This window comes from Cydia strobilella, chromosome Z, assembly GCF_947568885.1.
Source record: "Cydia strobilella chromosome Z, ilCydStro3.1, whole genome shotgun sequence".
NCBI lineage: Eukaryota > Metazoa > Arthropoda > Insecta > Lepidoptera > Tortricidae > Cydia > Cydia strobilella.
In genome coordinates, this window is record NC_086068.1 from 10,113,211 (window position 1) to 10,138,180 (window position 24,970).

Sequence of the window (24,970 nt, forward strand, 5' to 3'; positions counted from 1 at the left end):
ATGTCATCGAATCCTCACTGAAGTGAGCAAAGAAGGCAACAAAGTAACAGTTCAATGGATAAAGGGGCATAGTGGATCAAGAGAAAACGATGCAGCGGATGAACTGGCCCGGAAAGGTTCAGAAACACCGCCATATGGACCCGAGCCCACAACCCAGCACCCCCTAACAATATCTTACATACACAACCAACTAGACCTACATCACAGACAACTGCACAATAAGTACTGGAATGAAATGGACACATGCAGGCAGACCAAGGATATTTTACCAGAACTGAACTACGAGCTCACCAAAGAAACACCTAGACACCAACTACGTAAAATACTTTATTTTTTTATTATTTGCAGAACATAACACACTAAACAAACACCTACACAATATGGGTAAAACGGACAGCCTCATGTGCAGAGCGTGCATGGAAGAAGAGGAAACAACAAAACACATTCTCTTAGACTGCAAACAGGTAGAAGTATTCAGGAGCAAATACCTACCTCCGTGCACACTAAAAAGAGGCAGTTAGCAACCTAAAAACATTGCTAGGCTTTATAGAGGAGCTGGGGTGGTTAGGTTAGCAGCGCTACCTCGTTTCACGCAAAAAGGCACAATGGTTGTCGATTCGCGGAAAATGCCCAGAAGCATTAATTAGCAAAAAAGATTTTGACATGAACGTTTGCTGATACATTGGAGTCAAAATCGCATTTAGTTACACTAGTATCGGCCCCATTCGTAGTGCTCATAAGGCCGGTGTTTACGAAGTAATATATATGTCTATGGTTCATAAACAGTTACGAGTAAGCAAGTAGCTTTTTGTATCAAATAATCGGACATTATTATTAAAATAGTGAGTTATCTGCCTGTGTTTGCCTGCGGCATCTAAGTTTTGTCGGCTGGTATGTCACACTCACGTGATATCGCAATTTTGGGCTACCAAATGAAAGAGCTTTGTGAGTAGATCACAAATATAACATACTGTAACATTTTCACTACTTGGTATAACAAATTATTATTGGAATACGTTCAAAAATTTCACAATCCACAGTTGACTTTGAATTGCTCTAAATTGAAAATGACTCAATGGACTATTCCAAATTTTATACCAAATTACTGAGAATATCCTCTGTATAATGTTTAAATATAATATATCAAAAAATAAGAAAAGGAAATACATCAAGTTGAAAAACAGTAGGTATAATTTTCTGTTACATTAAACTGCAACCATTATTAAAACAAACAAAATCCCGACTGTTTACATATATTTTTGAAATGGTCTTTTCACTAGCTTTCATTTGGTACCCATATTGCTATACGAGTAGTAAAGAAAAAAAAAACAATTCACATCTGGTATGTATTTTGAAGGAACTGTGAGAACAATGTTTCCTTGAAGCGCTCTCTCAGTGAGTCTCGATACGCCATATTGTAAATGGATCGGATTGCTCTCTTCTGAAGAACGAAGAAGGTTTCTATGTCTGCTGCTTTGCCCCGGGCCAGTATCCCATAAGACATAATACTGTCAAAAGTAACTGAAGTAAACTAGGCGAGCTGTTTCCACGTCAGGGAGTGAATTGCCTGATTCTTCTTACTGCATTCGCTGCTTCTTTGTTACCATATTGAGTGCCGGGAACCCGCCGCCCGCGCCAAGCGCAGTGCTAGGAAAACTTCGGCAGTTAATGTGTTATAGAGTATTTTAATACAGTTGCTCAAAAAGTGCTACTTTACGTAGCTGTTTAGCGTGCGGAAAGTTGGTTTTTCGTACATTTACCTACATATTTCATATTTTATTGCTTACCTCTTCATCATTATAACACGTTTATTTTTTAATATTGAAGATTGAAAAACCGTTCTTAATAAGTTGTCTGAATGGAACGGAATAGCTATGGAAGGTAGAGGTTATATAGCTGCCGAAACGCCTGTCAAAGAAGAGGCGTTTTTTCTTACTGCAAGCTAAGTTTCCAAAGGCAACATTCGATATTGTTTTTATTCTTTACTTGTTGTTTTTCTTATTTTTTCGCCACTGTATTAAAAAACGTCGTTCGATACACGTGCGTAAATGTCATTCTTGTCAAGTAATGACATACTTTCCGCACTAGCATCGAAATGTACTATTTCATCATGTTTATAACTGCAGACAGTCCTTACAAGCGGGAGCTGTAACTTATTTTTAAAGAAGTTTTGTGGTTCGCAGAAAGTGCGCAAACGTTTGTTGCTAAATTCGCGCTCCTCGAGTCGACTCAAAAGTGTTTTGATCAGCCTACCGTGACTAGGCGAAATAAAAAGCGCGGCGGTCGCGCATCGCAATGAGACTGAGACAAGGACGGGAGAAAAGTGGAAGTTAATTTCATGACCCAACTTGCATAGTAAAGCAGCAACTTATTAACATAGTTTCTTATAGCAGCTACATTTTTTGTAGCCTATTTTTGCCAATGTAGTTATTCTCTTATATTGCTATCCAAACTATAGAAGATTAATTTCGATGCTCGGATTCAGCAACCAGATATGACCACGTAGAAGGGGTAATAATAAACAATCACCTTACTGTCTACATTTCAGAAGCCCTAACTATTCCTTGTACCCTTACCATTTCGAGACCTATCAGTTCGAGTTTCAATCCGTGTGATGCTAATATTATAACACTTTTTTGGCTGCACGCCACAAGCTTGAGCTCGAGTATTTAAATTGCGGCTGTAAAAAATACAGCGGTGCGCTTGACCTGTCGCGCACCTGTACCTACCCGCCGCGCACAATATTTAACTGAACGCCCGCACCCGCTGCACTGCTTTAATTTCCATTCTATTGCTGCTAGGTACTTGACGCTTCGGGTGTTTTGCGATCTCTGGATGTTCCGAGAAGTCAATTAGAAGGAGCACGTTTGGCTCTTGTTGTTACACACTCTGGGTATAACCTGCAAACTGGGCAACACTAGTGGCCGATAGTATTTGAAAGCCAAAGGCAGTGAACCTTATATACGTTAGTACAATTATCTATTATGTGCTTAAGTCCGCGTGTCTCAGCAAATACACCTAAGTACGCTGCCTTTGTGGTAATTTGGATCAGTTGTGATTTCTAGTCATCAACAGGACTTCAATTTCTTAACACGCTGATTAAAATAACTACCTGCATAAATTTAAATTATCACGTTTGTTTGGTATCCTATTAACGAATCGGGACACCTGTAAAGTAGTCTTCCAGTGACTAGAAATAAACCACAAGGAAGATATTAAATTTCTATGTATGTATGTACATTCACCATCAAAAGTAGCGTCTCAGACTATGCGCCAAAAGTATCTATTTATCATTATCATAGCTTATCGGAAAAAAATATGTCTCTATATGTAGAACAATCAAACTGTTGCAGATACTTTCGAACGGAAACTATCGAGATATACCTATGCCTAGTTGGCGAAGTATTTATACTTTTATTTTGTTTATCTAAACTTGCTATAATATTACCATGTTTTGGTTAGGTAAGTATTTTCCCAAGCCCATATTGAGGTTTTCTAATCAGTGTTACGCGTCTACGTCGTCATAAATTCTTGGCTTCGAATTTTCGGTTTTTCGCGTGAAGAATTTTAGCCCCTCATCGTAGTAAGCATGTAAGAACATTTCTTGTGTGCCTCTCGCACGGATTAGGAAAGAAACGAAAACGTATTACATATACCTAAACGTGTTTGTTCATTATTTGTTTGCTAAACATGTAATTTTTACAGTTTGATTAAAGAAGTAAGACCTAAATTAAACTATTATCTAAGAAATAATATTGTCGTACAAGTTGTTATTGGTTGTCGAACAGTAGTGCTTTGATCATACAATAATGCAAAACAATGAAAAATATCTTATCATAGTAAAATTAGTACCTATAAGTACTTGTAGAAACTAAGTAAATGAATCTATGTTTGTGCGTAAAACCTGGACACATTCCTTATCAAGTGATCGGAGGAAAACAGATAAACATCAAGGAGAGGCCGTTGCCCAGCCGTGGGACACTAATCGGCTAGTAATAAAGGGACTAATACTTAATACTTACTGAGCCTGGAGAGTTTAAAAGCATCCGCGGTATTGATAACGTCCACGTACAGCTGGAAGTCTAACTTCGAAGTCTTGTTGAGCGTGGAATGCTGCATTATCGCGAATTTGAACGCGTTCTGGATCTCTTCTGTATTTTGGTCAAACACCACACCTACAACAAAAACAAAACAAATTACGATTTTATTCTAGCACGGTCATTTATAGGTACACCGTAAATACTATTACAATTTCTTGAAAACAAAAACATGGTAAATATTTATCTCGTTTTCATAGCATTTACAAGTAGGGAAGAGACAGACCTTTTTCTACTCGTCGACTGTAATGGTTGAATTAAGATTTCGTATACCAAACTGTAATTGGGTACTTTTTATGTATGGGCTCCCAACTTAACTATAATATTCATTTTGAAACGGTTTAGTCAACTATAATGAAATTGACCAATCACAGCTCGCCGCGGTCAAGAGGACGAAACAAAACGATAGCTCAAATTAATTATTTATTTTAGGTTGTATAGTAGAAACAATTGCCTCATAAGTCAGAAACGCGCATGTGACACCCTTAATATAGCAACATCCATAGACTACGAAAACCGCTTAGCGTTGCTTGTTAGTCTACATAAGCTACGGTGGCCAAAATCGAAAAAAGTACTTTCTAATAATTGAATTTAGCAAGGAGCAAGGTATCGTTGACCAACCCGCCAGGCTCCGGCGGCCGGGGCGCGTACATGAAGGTATTGCGGCTGCTCGCGTATCTTAGCTGTATACTTAATTTTGGTTTGTTTACCTAAGATATGATTCTACTAGTTAAAAGTATTATTTTTGTTGACTCGTAGAAATAGTGATATAATCAAGCTTTTCCATCTCGTACCCAATAAGGCCACACAGCAAGCTTCGTGGCCTTAACACGCTACTCGACTGAAAAGGTCTCCATTATATCACGATTGTATAAAATACTATTATTTAAAAAAAGTGGCATCAACTATTTTTCTGAACTACGAAACCGTTTTTAGGGTTCCGTACCAAAAAGGTACAAAAGGAACCCTTATGGTGCGACTCTGTCCGTCCGTCCGTCTGTCTGTCACATTGCTAAATACCTCGAGAACTACTTAAGCTATCGATTTGAAATTTGGAACAGTCATGAAGAACTCTAACCCAAACACATTGGAAGTATAATTTTTTTATATTTTTTTATTAATTATGGAAAATAACTCTAAGGGGTTTTCGTAGTCTATGGATGTTGCTATTAAGGGTGTCACATGCGCGTTTCTGACTTATGAGGCAATTGTTTCTACTATACAACCTAAAATACTGAAATTTGTCTAAATCCTGACATGAAATTAGCTTTTCACCTCAGCAGCTCGAACAAGCCTACTTTTGTCACTCCCTGGACAAAACTTCCTGCGACTTCTTCTTGCTTCTATCTTCTTGCTTGTTGAGTGCGACTTTCCTCACTCCAGGGATTGACGAAAGTGCGACTTTCCTCACTCCAGGGAGAGACGAAAATGCGACTTTCCTCACTCCAGGAAGTGAAACAAAGTAGCTTTTTAATTTAGTGAAGGCCATGAATTTTTTTCTGTATTATTCTGTGTAATTCGAAATACATTTTAACCTTTAATATGTTCTTTATATATGTTTACATGTTAATTACATTACATCTCGTGTTTTTGAGTTCCTCGCTACGCTCAAGATTCTAACTTAGAATCTTTCACTTTCTCGGGACTCAAAATAAACACTCGCAAGAAAAACCAACTTTCCTCTCTTGTTGCACAAATAACTATTTAGCAGCATATTTAAGTTTACTGCGGTCGCCGCTCAGCAGATAATTATTATCGAAAATACGACGAAACGTGCCGAGAAAAGATAGGCACTGCCTTTTGCCCTTTGTCTTGGCGAGGGCACGGTCGTACCCCCAGGTTTCCCATAATACTCGTAATTATAATTATCAGCCATTCATCGAACAAATTAACTCGAATGTAACGTTATAATTATGACAGTTCTTTTTCTACGAAACTGGACTCATTATTTCAGTAGGTGGGTACTTTCATGAAATATTCGTCAAAGAATAAAGTTTTATTACGTTTTGCATGTAAGGCAGACTGATTAACTCCCATTTATTATTTCAACCATGACTTATGTAGCTACAATAAATATACCTAAGTAAAGATGTGTAAAAAATATACGAAATAATGTCGTAAAGTTCAGATATGTTATGGCATGTTAGGAATTCACGGGTAGGGTTATATTCTCAATTTTTAAAAGTACTTTCTCCTCCAAGCCGAAGTAACTAGGTAATGGTATCGAATGACGACCGTTATAATATTTCAGTCAAGTGGATGTTTCTGGAGGAGCTTATATCACAAATAAATATAGTTACTAACTAAATAAACGACGTGCTGACTAAGTATAGGTAGGGTACAAATTGATTTGTAACAGGACATTGTACATATGTTCACATAAAATAAAAAACCGGCCAAGTGCGAGTCGGACTCGCGCTCCGAGGGTTCCGTACTTTTTTAGTATTTGTTGTTATAGCGGCAACAGAAATACATCATCTGTGAAAATTTCAACTGTCTAGCTATAACGGTTTATGAGATACAGCCTGGTGACAGACAGACGGACAGACGGACAGAGTAGGTAACTCAACTTTAAAATTTAATTTCACAAAATACAAATAAAAATACCTTTAAATTAAATGAACATTCAGCTGGTTCAGCTGCCTAGAGTTAAACCAAGAAAAGTCTTGCAGGTGTTATTTTAAACGTCAAACTTCTATGAAATTATGACGTATAAATAACACTGGCACTGCGTGTGCTGTCAAAATCTCTGCAGACTTTTCTTGGTCTAACTTCTATCAATGTAGGTAGTGCGGATTCTGTGTGCGACAATAGTGACTTATACGTCCATTTACGCATGTATTACAGGGGGTTAAGGATGACCGCTGCAGGAACGCAGATGCTGATCTGCAGATAAAGCGCAGGTTGGCACGCCGTAACATCACGCGATTAACGCGGCTCGACTGAAGTGGACGGCAGGCAGCCCGGAATAAAACCTTGCCTGTCCATTGGTTTATGAATATGACTAGAGTGTGCGAGCGGCATTCACAATTTATTGTTTTGTGAGCATACGCTGCTGTGTAGTATTCCGGTATGGAATTTATGGCTTTAGTCTGCCCGGAGAAAAATATGGATTTATTGTCCTAGCTTTGCAACAAATCGTTATTGATTTCAAGAATGGTAGAAATGGAATTACACGGTGATTTACTGGATTAATAAAACATTGTTAATTCTTTTCAATTTTGATATAAAATGGGAATGTAAGATATAAAAAATATGAGATCTGCAACTAGGCTAAACTTTAAGTGAATGAAGCAAGCCATTTAAAGAAGCAGTATTTGAAACAGGAAACATGAAACTTGGCAAGCATGGAGATTTTATTGGTGGGAAATTAGGGTATGTAAGTACTTACTTATAATAACTTGGTTACTAAAACTATAGGTATACCTAATCAGAATGTCATCAAATGATTTTTCTTTCATCTCTTTTCTCCAAATTTGTAGGTAACCGTGATATTGATAATGATAACGGTATAAGCGTGAAGAGGTAACAGACAGACGAGTTACATTCGCATTTATATTATTAGTAGGGAGATATTTTTAGACTTACCTTTATACGCTGCGCTTCAGCAATACATAGGTAAGTCGCTGTATTAAGGTGTTTTCTTATCTAGCGAATACGCACACAAGTTGCTTCAGTTTTTGCGCCTTATTAGCGCAACTTAAAGTGGCAAGTCACATAATATGTCACGTTATGGGCGTAACGACAGCCAAAACCGATTATGCGTTAACGCGAACCAGCATAAGCATATAAGCAGCAATGTATACTCCATTCAAATAAGTACTTACTCCATAGTCTCATATATGATATACTAATACACGACGCATACTTAAACGATAATTGTATGCAACAACGAGAATTCAACGAGAACTGAAAGTCTTAAACTTTACTTTTATGAATTTTTTGGCCTTTCTGACCGGTATTCCGAAAATATTCGCTTTACAAAATAAAGGTTTATTATTTTATAAATTGAATAATAATGCTTTATAAAATACCATATCCAGCGACACCCTGTAGAACTCAGACGAAAAAAAAAAACATCCTCTACCTCACAACCTAATAGCACCGTGCGAATTGCATGGTGGGGGTAAGTAAAACGATCGCAGCGCATAAGGTGCAAAAAATTGGCAACTAACGGATATTAGCGTCTTTCACATTTCATACAAGTTATATGGCTCGAAATGGAACTTTAATTTACGATTACTCCTGAGATATTCATTTTTTTTATGTAATAGGAAGCAAACGAGCAGACGAGCCGCCTGATGGGAAGCAGCCATCGCCGCCCATGGACATAAGCAACATCAGAGGAGCCACTTATGCGTTGCCCACCTTTGAGAACCCTAAATACCTGCTTCTTGAAGAACCCCATGTCATAGCGCAAGGGAAACACCTCAGAAGGTAGCCCATTCCACAACTTTGCACGTTCTGGGCAAAAACGAGCGAGATGCCCGCTTGTTTTTGGTCAGCCACGTGTCAAGAAAGTGAGGACGAGCTTTGTTTCTTGTATATTTAAATTGTATAGTGCAAGGGACCATTGTACTCTGCATGAATTGCTTAATATAACTAACGTATTTAATTTGATAATTATTAATACTGTATCCGTGTAGATACGAGGGGCGTTCAAAAAAATTCTCGATATTGATATCTTACAACCTTTTTGAGTATTTCTTTTGTTACTGGCCACTAAGAGTCATTCATAGACTTTAAAAAAAAAAGTAAAATTCAAACCGATATGTTCTTGTTTTTCTGCAATTGCCGAACAAACGTGAGCACCATGAGCGATTTAACAATGTTAATTAAATTAGAGGCGTAATAAAACTCTTGACCAAACAGGGTAAAAATAAAAAAAACTATAAAAGAAGAAATGGATTGTGTTTACCGTGAGTCTGCTCCTTCTTTATCTACCATTCAAAAGTGGTCAAGTGAATTTAAACGTGGGAGAGAGAGTATTGAAGATGATCCTAGACCTGGCCGGCCTGTAGTAGCTACTTCACAAGAAAATATTATCAAAGTGGAAAAACTTATATTGGAAGATGGTCGAGTGAAGGTAAAATCAATAGCTCAAATAACCGGTCTTTCTGTTGGTACCATACATGATATTATCCATTACCATCTTAATATGTCAAAAGTAAGTGCGAGATGGGTTCCGCGAATGCTGACACCGGTTCAAAAAGATATGCGAGTAGCTTGTTGTTAGTAGTAGTTGTCGATAAAAAATATTTTTATGAGGGATTAAAAAAAAATAGATCGATCTTTTAAGTGTATCAACAATATACTCCATTGAAAAATAAAAATATTTAACTTATCGTATTTGTTTATAAGATAAGAATGGGTATAGTAAGTTATCCTTAAAATATAGACAAACACCATCGCGGACTTTTTTGTAGACCAATGAAAGAGAGATGTTTCCACCATAAATTTTGTTGTTATATCTCAAATGGGTTGGGCAGCGACTTCATTAGCAAATATCGTCATATTTTAACCAATTTACACAAAACCTTAACAAATTATGTACGCCTAAACCTTCCTCATGAATCACTCTATTCACAGGTGAAAGCCGCATAAAAACCCGTTCAGTAGTTTTCATTGAAATTATTACGATTTACATACTTCTCGCTTAATAGTTTTGACAAAATACGAGCCTATAGTTGCAACCGCTGTGTGGCGCTGTCGTCATGCACGGCCCCAAATACTCGTACTTACCTACAGCTGCATCGACAACTAGGGAATAATAGTGAATCGAAAATGTGTCAAACAGAAGCGCCTTAAAAATCAGCGCTCTCAGTTCACCCCGCTGAATAAATCTGAAAGTTCCGGCCACTTGTTTCGACTTTTGTTTGAAAGTGTAAAGGCCATGACGAGAAAAATACGCGGTGACTTACTTTTTATTGTAACGCGAATGGTTGGAGGAGAAAAGTTTCCTTATTTTTCACGTTCCGACGCCAGATGCCCTTAATGCTTTGGGTCACTTTGTTTATTATCCTGGGAAATTTTCAGAACTAACACCTCTTTATGACAAGGGAATCTGTTTTTATATATAAGTAAAACTCACGTTGTCTTACTTAACTACGAAGCATAATACAAGTAGGATGATAACTGCGTGAAAAGTGTTTTTTTCGCCCAGAGTTTACCGTGGCATTGTTAGGAAAAAGTACAATATTTACTTTTATTCAAAAAGTAAGAAAGTGTTGGGTTATTTCTACTCAAAATCAGGAGCCGCAATGAATACACAATTATGTGTCAGTGTCACATATATAAAACAAGACATCTGCTATTAAGACCGTTCCATCGGTTTGCCGCTGTCTTTGTCACATTTCGCAAGAAAGAACGGGAAAGAACATACGAGCCAAGTGTCAATTTTGATCGAATTTTGTCGGTTTTTATTTATTTTAAAAACGTTACCTTACAATATCGAAATTCTAAAGCTATAAAATTACTATTTATGTTAAGATTGTTTTTTCTTCTTTTTTTGTTTATAGTATCACAAAATAAATAACCGAGTAAAGTATGGTTAAAAGTCCGAGTCAGAGGTTACTTTGGGAATTAATTGTATCGAGCGAAGTGTCATAATTCGTGTATCGGAAGCTATGTTGTTAAAGATAATATAGTCAATAACTACATATATTTTTTCCACGTCTACGAATATCAACGCCTCTTAGAAAAACAGGATCATATAAGGAGATTTTTCGCCTTCTGGCTCAGGGAACCGCCTTAATGCCCACACGCCGCTCCGGTGTGTAAGCAAGACAGGGTTATGCACGTATATAGCTATGTCTCGCACGCCGGATTGTCGTGAGATACCCATGCAATATGAGCACAACGTCCATACTAATATTATAAATGCGAAAGTCTGTCTGTCTGTATGTCTGTCTGTGTGTTACCTCTTCACGCGTAAACCGCTGAACCGATTCAGTTAAAATTTGACATAGAGATAGTTTGTCCCGGGGAAGGACATAGGATAGTTTTTTCCCGGAAATCATCCCTTACGAGGGTGAAAATTATCTAACTTCCACCCCGAAAGCGTGATTATTGATGCATCGCCTTACAATGATGTAACTATTATGCTCAAATTGAATCATTACCTTTACATTTTATCAAGGCGTTAGAAGGTAGGTTTGTCTCTCAAATAAGGATATAAGGAAGTTGGTATAGGGAATCAATAAAAAACAGATTGGATAAAAAAAGAAGCTACCCAAAATACTAATTCTATGCAGACGAAGTCGCGAGCAAAAGCTAGTAGATAATAGCGGAACAGTAGATAATAGCGGAAAGCTAGTAGATACGAGTAATAGCAAAAGCTAGTAGATAATAGCGGAACAGAAAAAACTGCGCAAATATATTTTTCAACGGCAAAGGCATGTTTGCGCCGTTTGGTGTCGAAACTGGAACCGCGGGGGTCCAGCGCGAAATTTTTGTTTACAGAGATTTCCCAGCGCCTCGTAAATTTTACTATTAAAGCGGCATTTAAAAACATTTATATATACAGAAAATCGATACGGTTTCATATTAAAAATACTGTCCGCTATAACTATTATTAAATGATGCTATATAGGCTCGTAAATTAAAAATATCCTCTAAATCGCTGCTATGGTGGGCAGTGTGCCCAGTAGGCTGGCCGCATTGCCACCTATTGCCATTATTATAATATATGTTCTACTCGTAAAAGAACTTGTTTTATAAGATAAAACGCATGCGTAGTAGCAGCTGAGTAGATCAATGTGCGTAATACTTACTTACACTTATTTCATGGTTAATATATTGGCAATAGGTCAACATCATGCTCATGAAATACATCCCGCTGACAGACAGACATGTACCCCTCATATAAAGCGTTAATAGTTGTGTCATAATAGATTACCATATGTATGACAAACACATTAGGTTAGTACAGTGCTTGCTCTGTACAATAAGGTAAACTAAACGCTATACGGGAGGTTATTTTATTCACCATTTTTGTTTTCACTACAAATGTATTTTTAAGGCACTGTCAGTTCCTGTCCTTCTCCGAACGTATTCCATTCGTGATTTGATAGGTTTTCACTAACATATTCCATTTAGGTATACAGCTCTGGGGCCGATTTTTGAATTTCGACCGCTCGATTTCGTGTATTTCGTTCAATAATATCTCCACTACTAGGCGTTTAAATTCTACTAATAGAATTGAGAACGTGTGGTCAATTCCACTAGATTCCTAATTTCTATCGCTCGTATTTTAAAAATTAGCATTTCGCCGTTTTCCACCGATCTTCGAGAGACGAGATCTGATCGAGCGATCGAAATTAAAAAATCGCCCCGCTGTTTTTTTATTATTTATTAATAAAAGTCTAATGGAAGGCAGCATTTACCCTGGGTAAATGGGTACTTCCATTATAATTACCATGAAACCCATCGATTGTCACTCACAACACCTTTAAACCTAGGTACTAAAGAAAAGGGTTAAGTTACATAAATTGATTCCTACATTAGGAATTGTTTCCTAATGTAATTATTTATTATTTCCTAACGGCAATTATTAACCTAACTATGATTAGCCTAAAATTAGTAAACTATTATTGATTAGGTACATGACCCAAAAATGCCTTAAATGAAATTTTAGTATATTTTTTCTTTTCTAGATTGCATTAAGAAAATTAAAATTAGGTAACTAACGAATTATCTATATGAATAACAAATATTATTTTATTGCAGCATAATGTTCATAATGAACATTATGCTGCAGTAAAAATTCTTTGTTAACGTATTTTTGGCTAACCTGTATTATAATAATATGTTACTACCCAATAATTAATGTTCATAGACATTAGTCTGCTTCGGTCTAGTATCAATATTCTCATCCTTAGAGGACAGGGTATACTTATAAGGTAACAATTCTATCCGCTAAAAAATATGGTATGCAGGTAAATCATTTTTAGAGAGTGAACTACCTAATTCGTTTGACGTTGATGTTTGTAACACAAGCTTGTTTACAAAAGCTACAAAAAGCAAACAGTAGCAAACTCTTTATTACAAAAGAATAACTTTGTAACGTATCACCGAAACCCAATTATGAAGCAGAAGTCCAACACGATTTTCAGCAAACTATTATCACTAAATCAGTAGGGAAGGGGACCCGTACCATATGTCATTGCCATATTGATTACCCCGCGGTAGGTCGGTTTCAGCCGAACTACAATCCTGTTTAGGTCCCGTTACGGAACTCTCGGTGGGGATCGCTGTGATCCCCAATATAATTACAAACCATTTATTTCCCTTAGCGTGCCGCGTCATTTTTTACATGTTGTTTATTGAATTTTCACCTAACCGATAATATACGCGTTATTCTTTGCACGCGATATGTTACTTTAATATCATGGCAAATGTTAGGTGTATTATAAACTTAAAATCAAAACTAGTAGTAAAGAGTGACTTTGTAGATGTAAAAACGTATTGTAATCAGAATGGAATGGTTTTGATTCATACTCAAATTGTACAAGCAGAACGCATTAGGTACTAATTCATTGATCGAATAAGATGTGTAAGGAGTAGTTTCACTAGACTTATATTACTTTTTGTAACTGCGTCGAAATATCGGGAGCTAATAAACAATACAAAAGGTAATCACGGTCTATATCCCGGTCAATATAAGTCTAGGAAGGAATCTTGTGCCGAGTTTGACAGCTAAAAAAGATGGCGCTGGACGGCGCCATTTGTTTTATGGTAACTGCGTTGTAAAATCAACTTTTGTCAACCAGAGCTACCGCATAACGCTCGGTGCCGTACAGCGCTTTACCAGTCAGAGCCATTTGCACATCTAACGCAATCAAGACTCTTTGCTCAATCTAGAAGATAACAAGATCAGGGATTTTAAACCATTTATGTGGAGTTGTAACATTTATTTTATAAAGAGTATATTTGAGCTTGTTACAATATATTTGAACTCAAAAGTAATTCAATTAAAAAAAACTAGCCAAGTGCGAGTCGGACTCGCGTTCCTAGAGTTCCATACATTACACAATTTAAACAATGTATTTTTTATGTGAAATGTCTTTAAAAAACCCGTAGGGGTCGGATCAAAAACTAAGTAATTAAGTCCGACTCACGCTTGACTGCACATTTCTAATAGGTTTCCTGTCATCTGTAGGTAAAGAACTATTTTGTGTATTTTGTAATATCTATTCTTTATTTTACAACTTTGTCAGTGCCAATTAATGAAATAAATACCCATGTCAAATTTCATCTTTCTAGTATATACTATATATCTCTGAGTTCTGAGTCCGCGAACGGACAGACAGAGCGAACCTATTAATATTTCTTAGTTGGCTATAGACTACTATTGAGCCCTTAAAAAGATGGAAAAATTAGTTATTAATAATCATAGCATTCAATTTCTTACAACTGTTTATTTACCTTTGCCTCGTTAGGTGTTTAATATCGAAACCTGTTTTATTGTAAACTACAATAACATATTTGTATTATTTACTAATTATGATAAAAAATCAGCTAACATAATTGGTGGATAAATTAGGTCAAAGTATTTTCATCTTCAATATTTAATATAGTTCCAAATTTTTGGATTAGAGCGTATTCACAAATTTTACTTATTGGATGACATTGCTTATTGATTACATGTGACATAAAAGTTGTTCTAAGAATAATTTTTCCTTCCGTCTAAACCAACCTGGAATGGAGTAAGTATACGTAGGTGCCAATGAAGCGGTTGGGCTAGGTGAATTTAAATTAAAGTCCCATAACGCTTTCAAACAAAGAAATATATTGCAATTAAAACCGAGCGGAGGTCGTGGTAGTGGTCCGTTCATTTGAAATTAGCCTGTCTGGTTTCGCTGACGTAGGCGGGTACTCCCCTGACGTGGCAAGCTGGTACTCCAGGCCCTGGGGTCGGTCGCGTGGGGACGTCTCGGGAGCGCCGAGGTCAGCTGGTGCGTGTGAAGGTAGCCTCTGGTGAGCTTCTTAATTTGCGGCCGGATCAGCAGGTACCTCCTGCCGCCGTAGCTTTAGCCGTAAAGGTGACTGTCCGTTTGTAACTGCCGCTGCACTGCAGTTGCGACGTTACGCGGTGCCGCACTACTGTAGCAGCACGACTGCGGCTGTTGCGGCGTGCAGTCGCGACAGCGTTCGTTGATGGCTTGTCAATGTCAAGTCATATAATGTCAGACGTACAAATAAAATACTAATTTACTTTTGTATTTTTTACGTAAAGAAGCGAGTGACGATAATGCTACATGCTACATGAAAAAGAAAACCAGTTTGCCTTTCTACAATAGTCAGAGTCCGACGAAGGCAGCTACGCAATATTAATAAAAAATCTAATATTTAATGGTGATCGTTTATTCAGGGAATATTGCCGATTAAATGAAAAGCAATTCAACATTGAATGAGACTTAATAATTGACGAAATACAATCAAATTAATCAAATGAAATTAATGCAGAGGAAAAATTATTCTTAACATTAAGGTAAGTTCACAATGTGAAATTTTCTTCCCCATCCTCTTGCCTAAATGCGTGACCACCAGGTGACCACCGCACACAGCAATCCGATGTGATGAATAAAATTATTTGTAAGAGCTATAGGTAATTGCGCAATTTACACTTCATATTGTCAAGTTTCCTATTTGAAACTGAAACACAAATTAAAATCCCTCTTTTGTTGCAGGTGTCCATGGGCGGCACGGCACTCTTTATGATATGACCGTGCATCCATATAAAACTTGACGGGCGAGACAAGAAATCCTTTATGAAGAAAGCTATTGCCCTCACCTTGGCCGATAGAAAGAACTTCAAATAAATTAATTTGAATAATAAATGGTTTCCTCGTGTTGGTGTGATGAAAAATTGCGTGTTGCACTGTAACAAAGTTTGTTTAACCCTCATGCCTTAAGACCCCCGCAACTGTGAAAGCTGATTCCACAAATCTGCCTTAAGTTATATATCTTAGTTTTATTGGATGTATATAATGTACAAATTTCTAGAGAAGGCGGAGAATGTAAAGTTATAGCAAGAATAGTGCCTGGGCGTGGGCATAGATTTAATAATAAACTATACAATTATTTTCTGGATCAACAAGAGTAGAACCTAAATCAACTTTAACTGAATGCTACTAAACAAAGCCCTCAGTGTCAACCTCACGTGCAGAACATGTTGAACATATAATGTATACACTTTTTTTGGGAAACAGGTTTTTCCTAAATTAATAAAAAAGTAAAAAATAAGACATGTTTTATTTTTCACAACTCTTTATTAACTTTAGTTTTGTCCGCCATGATCGTGATATCAGCAGCTTGAGCCTTGAACTGCAACTTGTAGGTACCTGGAAATTAGAAATTATCTTTTCAGTTTCATGTTGTATTTTGAGTATAACTATGTATTTTTGTATGTATATGATTTATTGCTTGCAAGATGGTTATAAGTTACATATATGTATGTCTGTTTGTTGAATTTAACTTCAAATCAGTAAAACGGAGCTAGTAGCGGACAAGCTGTGTTAAACGGTTTGTCTTTAGATATTCTGGCCACATCATCACAGAAAATAAATAGGTACTAGTGACCCGACCACCAAAATGGACTTTTAAATATTCGTAGTAAAATAATACTAATTTTATACTTACATCGACGTGATCCTCACAGCAATATTGTGTGTAACACTTGAAGTATTCCATTCCACATTTACTTCACGACAACACCGTCTTTCACGTAGGTCTTCGCAGACTATAATTTTTGTAAATCATTCCCACAAGTGGAAACAAGGTTTTTGATATATTAAGCAATCAAAATCTACTGTTTAGGTATTAAAAATTATAAATCAAATCGTAAGAAACTAGCGGTTTAACTGAAAATTTTTATTATGACAATTGATGACAATGACATCTTTGACAATTACGTGAGTGACGGATTTATTTACTATGGTTCGATAACTTTTACTATACGATGACATTATTATATTCAGCCTCGCGAGAAGGTCAAACTAAGGTCATCAGTATATTTGTTGAAATATCTTCAATCCTCGATTATTAATATTATTATATCGCAGCAAATGTCGGAAACTGTTTAAAAACCTAATATCTCGAAATGGTTTTCGAAATAGAACATTTAAAAAAAATGAACAATCCTAATTCTGCCATAAGAGATTGGCATCCTTTCTATACCATCCATAGTATGTGTACTACAGTATGTTAGTATGTATACGTGTATGTAACTATGTAGTGGGTACAGTGTGTCTCTATGGTTTACTAAAAATGCTAGTCCTGCACTCTGGTGGCAGAACATTGCAGTAATATCCCCTTTTGTCTTAGGCTAGTATACTAGTACCTAAAGGAAATGGATGAGTTGATTTTTGTTTTTTCTTATTTACTGACAAATTGGGACACTATTTCCCCTCTGCCGAGGTACAAGATCAATTGTGCATGCATACAACTAGCGCGGTGCGTGTTGTACACAATTATTGTGTACAACACACACGTTTCCTAACTGGCTCTGGTGATATGGCTCAATATAGATTAGCAAAAAAGTTTACAGTAGGGACAGTCGCCATCAGATATATCGGAGCGACCGACGTGCTAAAAATATCTGAACATGCACTCTAGCGCCTTGACAATAAGGGCGTGTTCAGATATTTGTGAGCTCCTGGGCCGACCCGATATATCTGCGATATATGGCGACTGTACCATCGGGGTTGTATATCCTTGGGTGTAATAAGCTCCTTATTAGAACGTAGTGGTTATATCCTCTTTGCTTAGAACTACTAATATCTGTGACCCAAAGACATTTCAGTGCAGGTGACAGATTTGACGTGCGGTCTGCAACCGCAGTTGCAATAATACACTAAATACGCAAAAATGGCCATGCTACGTGCAGTCGGCCTTGTCATTAATTTTACTATGGAAATTGACAATAACATCGACGTGTCGGAGCAGTAGTGCAGTTGCGGTCGGGAAAACGTTAAAATCACCATATTACGTGCAGTCGATATCGTCATTCATTTTACTATGGAAATTGACAATAACACCGACGCGTTCAGGCCGCTGCAGTAGTGTCGGAGCAGTAACGCAGCTGCGGTTGGAAATGGACAGTCACCTTAACTTTGCACCCCAATAACGGGGTGCAAGACGGAAGGTATGTTATTAAATAGACGTTAAATCGTTTGTTTTTTAAAACGAAATACTAAATGTTAAACTAACACACTCGGCTAACATTGCCGATTTAAAAAAAATAATTGCGCCGGCGCGTAAGAGGACACTGCACACGGCAGCGTGTGTCCCGTAAGACAATCGAGCGCAGAGGCTGACTCGAACGATAAAATAATGACAAAATTTTGATTAGACAAATTTAGCCGACCCCCCTTACACATATTTTAAACGTAGCCCAATTAGGGTTCTAGGAGTAGCCCAAGGAAAATTTTATTTTGAATATATTTGCGTCCATGAAAAATAAACGTAAAATTAGCTCTGCTTTCGCTTGTTTTCCATTAAAACCTAAAATATAATATAATAATTTTCTTTGTCTCTTGTCAATTTTCTTTTCACATTACCTATTCGCAAAAGGGTTGTTTCTTCCCTGCTAGGAGGGATCAAAGTGGCACTTTTCTTCCCTAGTGGCACTTTTTTAGGACATTACGTTTTCGAATTTAAACTGTTGTGAGACATACTAATATTAAATCATTCATCAATACTATTAGTGCTTGAGAAAGGAGACCTAGGCTCTCCGAAACATGTCGCGCGAGTGACTAAAACAAGTGAGTCTAAACCGTAAAATGATTTAACATTACGTTTTCATTTTCTGCATTATTTTTTTTTAGTTTCATAATATTTTGAAACATAATAACAAAATTTCCTCATAAATGGTGTGAAAATCAGTATGTGTCACATGGTAGCAAGTTTTTTTCCACTTTGGGCGTTAACATTTGAACCCCTCACTACGCTCAGGATTCTATTTAAGAATCAATTTTAGATTAAATTATAGAAACCTTCGCTTCGTTCAAGTTTCAATGTACGCCCTCGTCGTAAATACCTCATTTTGCTCTCTTGTGACACAATCTACTATTTTGTCTCTATAGGTAGTTGAGGTTGAATAAATATTTTATCTAGGTATCTATCTATTTACAGTACCTACTTCAGAAAATAACCTAAAATGGAATTAATCTGAATTATCTACGTTTTCCGGCGATGAATTAAAAAAAACTTGGTAAAACATGATGTACCTACCCTATATCGTCGTCATATTACAGTCGGTTTAAGCATGTTCAAATCTGGCCTAGCTTCCTTACACGGACCGGCAATCTTTAAAAATATTATTATTTACATAATTTAAAAAAATCTTAGTGTGTGATAAGAACCTTTACAGTACATATGGTGCTACTTTCTCGCACTAGTGCGTAAAAGAGCACTTTTCGTGCATATGTCGAAAGTTTAAAGGGCTATATGTACTGTAAAACGTTGTACGATACACGTGCGAATAGGTAATTCTCAACTCTTGTCGATTTAAAACACTCCCTGCGGTCGTGTTTTAATTTATCGCCACTCGTTTCGAATTTCCTCTTTTCCGCACTTGTATCGTAAATAACTATTACAATGCATGTGCTCGAAAAGTGCGTTTCCTAAGAAACCATATCACGCGGAAGGTACTACTTTTCCGCACTAGTGCTTTGTTTTCAATTTTTTTTACAGTACATATGGTGCTACTTTCTCGCACTAGTGCGGAAAACAGCACTTTTCGTGCATATGTCGAAAGTTTAAAGGGCCATATATACTGTAAAACGTTGTACGATACACGTGTGAATAGGTAATTCACAACTCGTGTCAATTTAAAACACTCCTTTTAATAATTAAACTTATTTGCCATGATATGTTTTTTATTTACTCGCAAAATGCATAGTAAAACATTGTATGATACACGTGCGTAAAGATGTTTTCCGACTCGTATTCCTTTATACACTCGCTCGCTTTGCTCGCTCGTGAATAAAATTCCACTCGTCGGAAATCATACACTTTCCGCACTTGTTGCATAAATAGCTATTACAATGCATGTGCTCGAAAAGTGCGTTTCCTACGGAGCCATATCACGCGGAAGGTACTACTTTACCGCACTAGTGCTTTTTGTTTTCAATTTTTTTTACAGTACATATGGTGCTACTTTCTCGCACTAGTGCGGAAAAGAGCACTTTTCGTGCATATGTCGAAAGTTTAAAGGGCCATATCTACTGTAAAACGTACGATACACGTGCGAATAGGTAATTCGCCACTCGTGTCGATTTAAAACACTCCTTTTAATAATTAAACTTATTTGCCATGATATGTTTTTTTATTTACTCCCACAATGCATAGTAAAACATTGTATGATACACGTGCGTAAAGATGATTTCCGCACTTGTTGCATTAATAGCTATTATGAGTAATGTATAAGAAAATGGAAACTTGTAAAGCGTAGCACAGGATTATGGCTTTTGTCAAAAGTGTGCAATCCACGTGATTGAGAATAGTAGAGTCTCGCAGTGGATATGTGTGGGATGACGTAGAATTAATCTGTGTCGTGTAAATAAATGTGGGGCGTATGTCAGAGCGGCGGCGGCGGCGCGGCGGCGACCGCGGAGCTCCGGAAACGGTGCCCCTCAACAGATTGGAGTACCAAAATGCTTGCCAAACTTATTATTTACTCAAGGAAAAATCTTGATAATCCTGCAATAACTATCCTGTAATTAACTATATCAAACCCGATAAACGTTATTTTCAACAGAATAGGGATCATGACACTATTTGTTGAATTTTATAACAAAATCTAGTGAAATACTAGTAGATAGCAAATGAGCAGTTCATCACATTAATGTGGATATTAAAATGATATATGTAAATGATACAAAAATACAGGACCTAAAAGTTTCAAAATTTCAATTTTTTTTAACTTCCGAAAAGAAATAAAGTATGGTTAGTACCGCAGTAAGTGTCCATACTTCAAAATGGGCTCTCAGTGACCTTGACGTCACGTTAACATCGTTTTGTTAGGAACGTTTCGCGAGTGATGTACGACTGTCGGACTTTGACTATCATTTCTGACTTTTGTATTGCTTTAATGCAATGGGTCCCATATAGACATTTGATCCTAAAACAAATCTGATCGATTGATACCATTAATGAAAATTCGTCATCAAGCCTATTAGCCGTGACGGTATACTTATTCTATGGTATAAATGTATTCGTACATATAAGTATATCCGACATCAAAGTCAAAGTGATCTATGGATTCATACATATATACATATAATCACGCCTATTTCCCGGAGGGGTAGGCAGAGACCACGGATTTCCACTTGCTACGATCCTGACATACCTCTTTCGCTTCCTTCACTTTCATGACATTCCTCATACACGCTCGCCGGTTTAGGGTGCTCTTGACCTGGCCTTTCTTCAGGATTTCCCCGATCTGATCAGAGAAAGTCCGCCGAGGTCTGCCTCTTCCAACTCCCGTTTCTACCTCTCCCTTATACACTCTCTTTGTTAGCCTTCTTTCACTCATTCTTTCCATGTGTCCAAACCATCTCAACATACCTTTCTCAATTTTTGTCACTACATCTTCGTTTAGTCCACATTTTTCTCTTATCACACTGTTCCTAATTCTATCTTGTAGTCTCACACCACACACACTTCTCAACGCTCTCATTTCCACTGCATTCACTTGGCTCTGATGCCTCTTCTGCCATACCCAACTTTCGCTACCATACATAAGTGTAGGCACCAGCACCCCTCTATGCACAGCCAACCGTGCTCTTTGCGACACCTTCTGGCTACTCATAAAAGCGTTAAGCGCCCCATTCACGCGATTTCCAGCATTCACTCTCCTTTCAATATCTTTATCATGCCTGCCGTTAGTGAACAAGGTTCCCAGATACACAAACTCTTTCACTTGTTCTACTCTTTCTTAACCAATCAAAATTTCACAGTTTGCCATATATTCTTCCTTTTCAAATACTTTCGTCTTACTTACATTTATTTTCATTCCTTTCCTTTCAAAAGATCCAAGCATTCTTGTTACCATCTCCTGCAACTCTTCACCCGATGACGCTAGCAATACCAGGTCATCAGCGTAAAGAAGACATTTGACGGGTAACCCACTCATTCTCAGCCCACATTCATCATTTCTCAAATCATGCAAACTACTGTCCATGAACAGATTAAACATCCACGGTGACGCTACACATCCCTGCTTAACACCCTTTTCGATGCTAAACCACTCAGTGTACGACCCGTTTACTCTCACACAGGCACTGGAATCCTCATAGAGCGATTTCAGTGCCTGAATGAGACGGCCGCTCAATCCATACACCGACAGTACCGACCAAAGTTCATTCCTCACCACTCTGTCATAAGCCTTTTCCAAATCCACGAAAGCGCAATAGACCTTCTGACCTTTGGCCAAATACTTTTCGGCTATGCATCGCAAGGAAAAGACTTGATCCGTACATCCCATACCCTTTTGGAATCCCGCTTGTGCATCCCATACTTTCTCCTCGGTTTCTTTCACTACTCTTTCAATCAATATCAATATCTATGGATTCAGTTTGCCTTATAAGCCTTATAAGAGTTAGTTAGTAAAATTACTAAGTGATTGTGAGAAAAAGTTCTTCGCTAACAGTACGGGCGACCAATTTCCCTACTACTGTATATGTAAAGCTATATAAAATAAGACTTTATGCTAATAATTAGAAGTTCCCAGCATTAGTAGATAGTCTAGTCTAGTTACAATCTGTATAAAAGGCTCGATGATGGGCCCGTAGGCACTAACCGTCCCGATAGGGCCACCCATGCAGCAAGAGATGACCCGGTCCGTCCGCAGGGAGAAGAGGCACAAGAGGAGAGACCCTATTCTTCCAATTCGTCCAGCGTGGCTTCAGGGAGCATTTGGAAGCCAGGGAGTGCGGTGACTCCGACCGCAGTTGGTAGCTCCGTTCGAGATCTGTATAATAAGCTGGATATGGAGCCCGGAGACACCAGCCGTCCCGATAGGGCCACTCCCGCAGCGAGAGATGACCCGGTCTGTCTGCAGAGAGAAGAGGCGCAAGAGGGGAGACCCTATTCTTCCATTTCGTCGAACGGATTCCGAAGCTACCTGGTTGCGTCGATTGAAGCAGTTGTATGGGTGGGGGGGCTTGGCCCGCTCCATTAGCAGAGGGGGGCGTGAAGTGAGTGAGTATGTGAGTCATAACAGAGCAGAGTCATGGTTTAACCTAAGTAAAATTATATTACTGAATACAAATATTTGGTTTATATATCTCAAATGAAAAACAACCCTCCAGTCAAATTCCGGCCAGGCCAGGGCCGTCCCAGAACTTTGTAGTAATTGTAGTACGCCCCGCAGCCAATGTTGTGAATTGTGTGTTTGTTGTGAATTGTGAACGTTATTGAAAAAAATATATGTTAGAGAGTATTAATAAAAACATAAAATACCCAACATTGGTTGGTGGATATCTCGGAAATATAAAAGAAATATTGAAAAATTAAAAGTGAAAATTTCACTACTTATAAGGATATTTGGAACTCCATTTTTTTTATAAATAATACATCTAGATTACTTACACAATATTTATAAGTTACAAAAAATCGGTTCAGTAGTTTAAATAAAAAGAAACGAAAACCATTTTTTATGGTTCCGTACCTCAAAAGGAAAAAAACGGAACCCTTATATAGGATCACTCGTGCGTCTGTGTGTCTGTCTGTCTGTCCGTCTGTCATAGCCTGTTATCTCCGAAACTACTGGACCAATTAAGTTGAAATTTGGTATACATATGTAAGTTTGTGACCCAAAGACGAACATGTAACGTAAACAAATTAATTTTAAACATGGGGGCCACTTTTGAGAAATGAGAAAATTTAAAAATAAAGTTTTTCAAACTATATCGTGTTACGTATCAAATCAAAGAGTTCATAGTGAAAATCTCAAATATATTTTTTTTATAATTTTAAGATAAACAGTTTAAAAGTTATTCAAAAAATAGGCAAAAAATTACCATCCCCCCCCCCTTTATCTCCGAATCTACTGGGTCTAAAATTTTGAAAAAATACACAAAATAGATCTTTACCTATAGATCACAGGAAAACCTACTAGAAATGTGCAGTCAAGCGTGAGTCGGACTTAATTATTTAATTTTTGATCCAACCCGTAGCTACGGGTTTTTTAAAGACATTTCACGCACGTTTCGCATAAAAAATACATTGTTTAAATTGTGTAATGTACGGAACCCTTGGAAAGCGAGTCCGACCCGCACTTGGCCGGTTTTTTTTCTCAAACACCTGCATCATTTTAGGGTTAATATTTTGTGAAGTAGCATCTTACATCTGAGCTTATAAATTAGCAAAACGGCAATCAATTTGGCCGATGCCCCATACAAACACGGCTTTACCCTTTTGAATTTTTCATATGTATGGCTGGGCTTTAGGAGGCTATGGAGCAATGCAACTAATACTCTAGAGCTACAGCCACTTGTATTCATGGCACACTTTCGCCAGTCAAGAGAGTTCACCCATGGTATAAATGGCTTAAGCTTTAGACTCACCTCTTGCGTTTTTAGAGTAGTTGCATTTTCCTCATAGTTGCAATTGTCCTGGCTGACCTTATTATAGTAACATAAATAGCAATAAGCTTTAATAATCTTATACGTTATTGAATTCTATGTAGGTACTTACCTATAGAGAAAGCTTAGCACCAACTTCAAAGTATTAATACCTACCTAATTACTTCCTACATTATTCGTTACGTAAATAGCATTACAGTGAGTAAAAAACAATATACTCCGTAATTTCAACAATATTTTTTTGCCTTCTGTCGGAGAATATCTTATAGAGGTACAGGAAAC

At 37.4% G+C, this 24,970-nt stretch overlaps 1 protein-coding gene across 1 annotated transcript in view; it reads right to left on the minus strand.

The window, feature by feature from the left end:
* The window catches only part of LOC134754188 (glutamate receptor 1-like), a 184,520-nt gene that overhangs the window by 78,309 nt on the left and 81,241 nt on the right, over positions 1-24,970 (minus strand). The window contains exon 2 of the mRNA XM_063690324.1: positions 4,023-4,175. Within this exon, the coding sequence (XP_063546394.1) occupies positions 4,023-4,175 (153 nt within the window). The remainder of the gene's footprint in view (positions 1-4,022; positions 4,176-24,970) is intronic.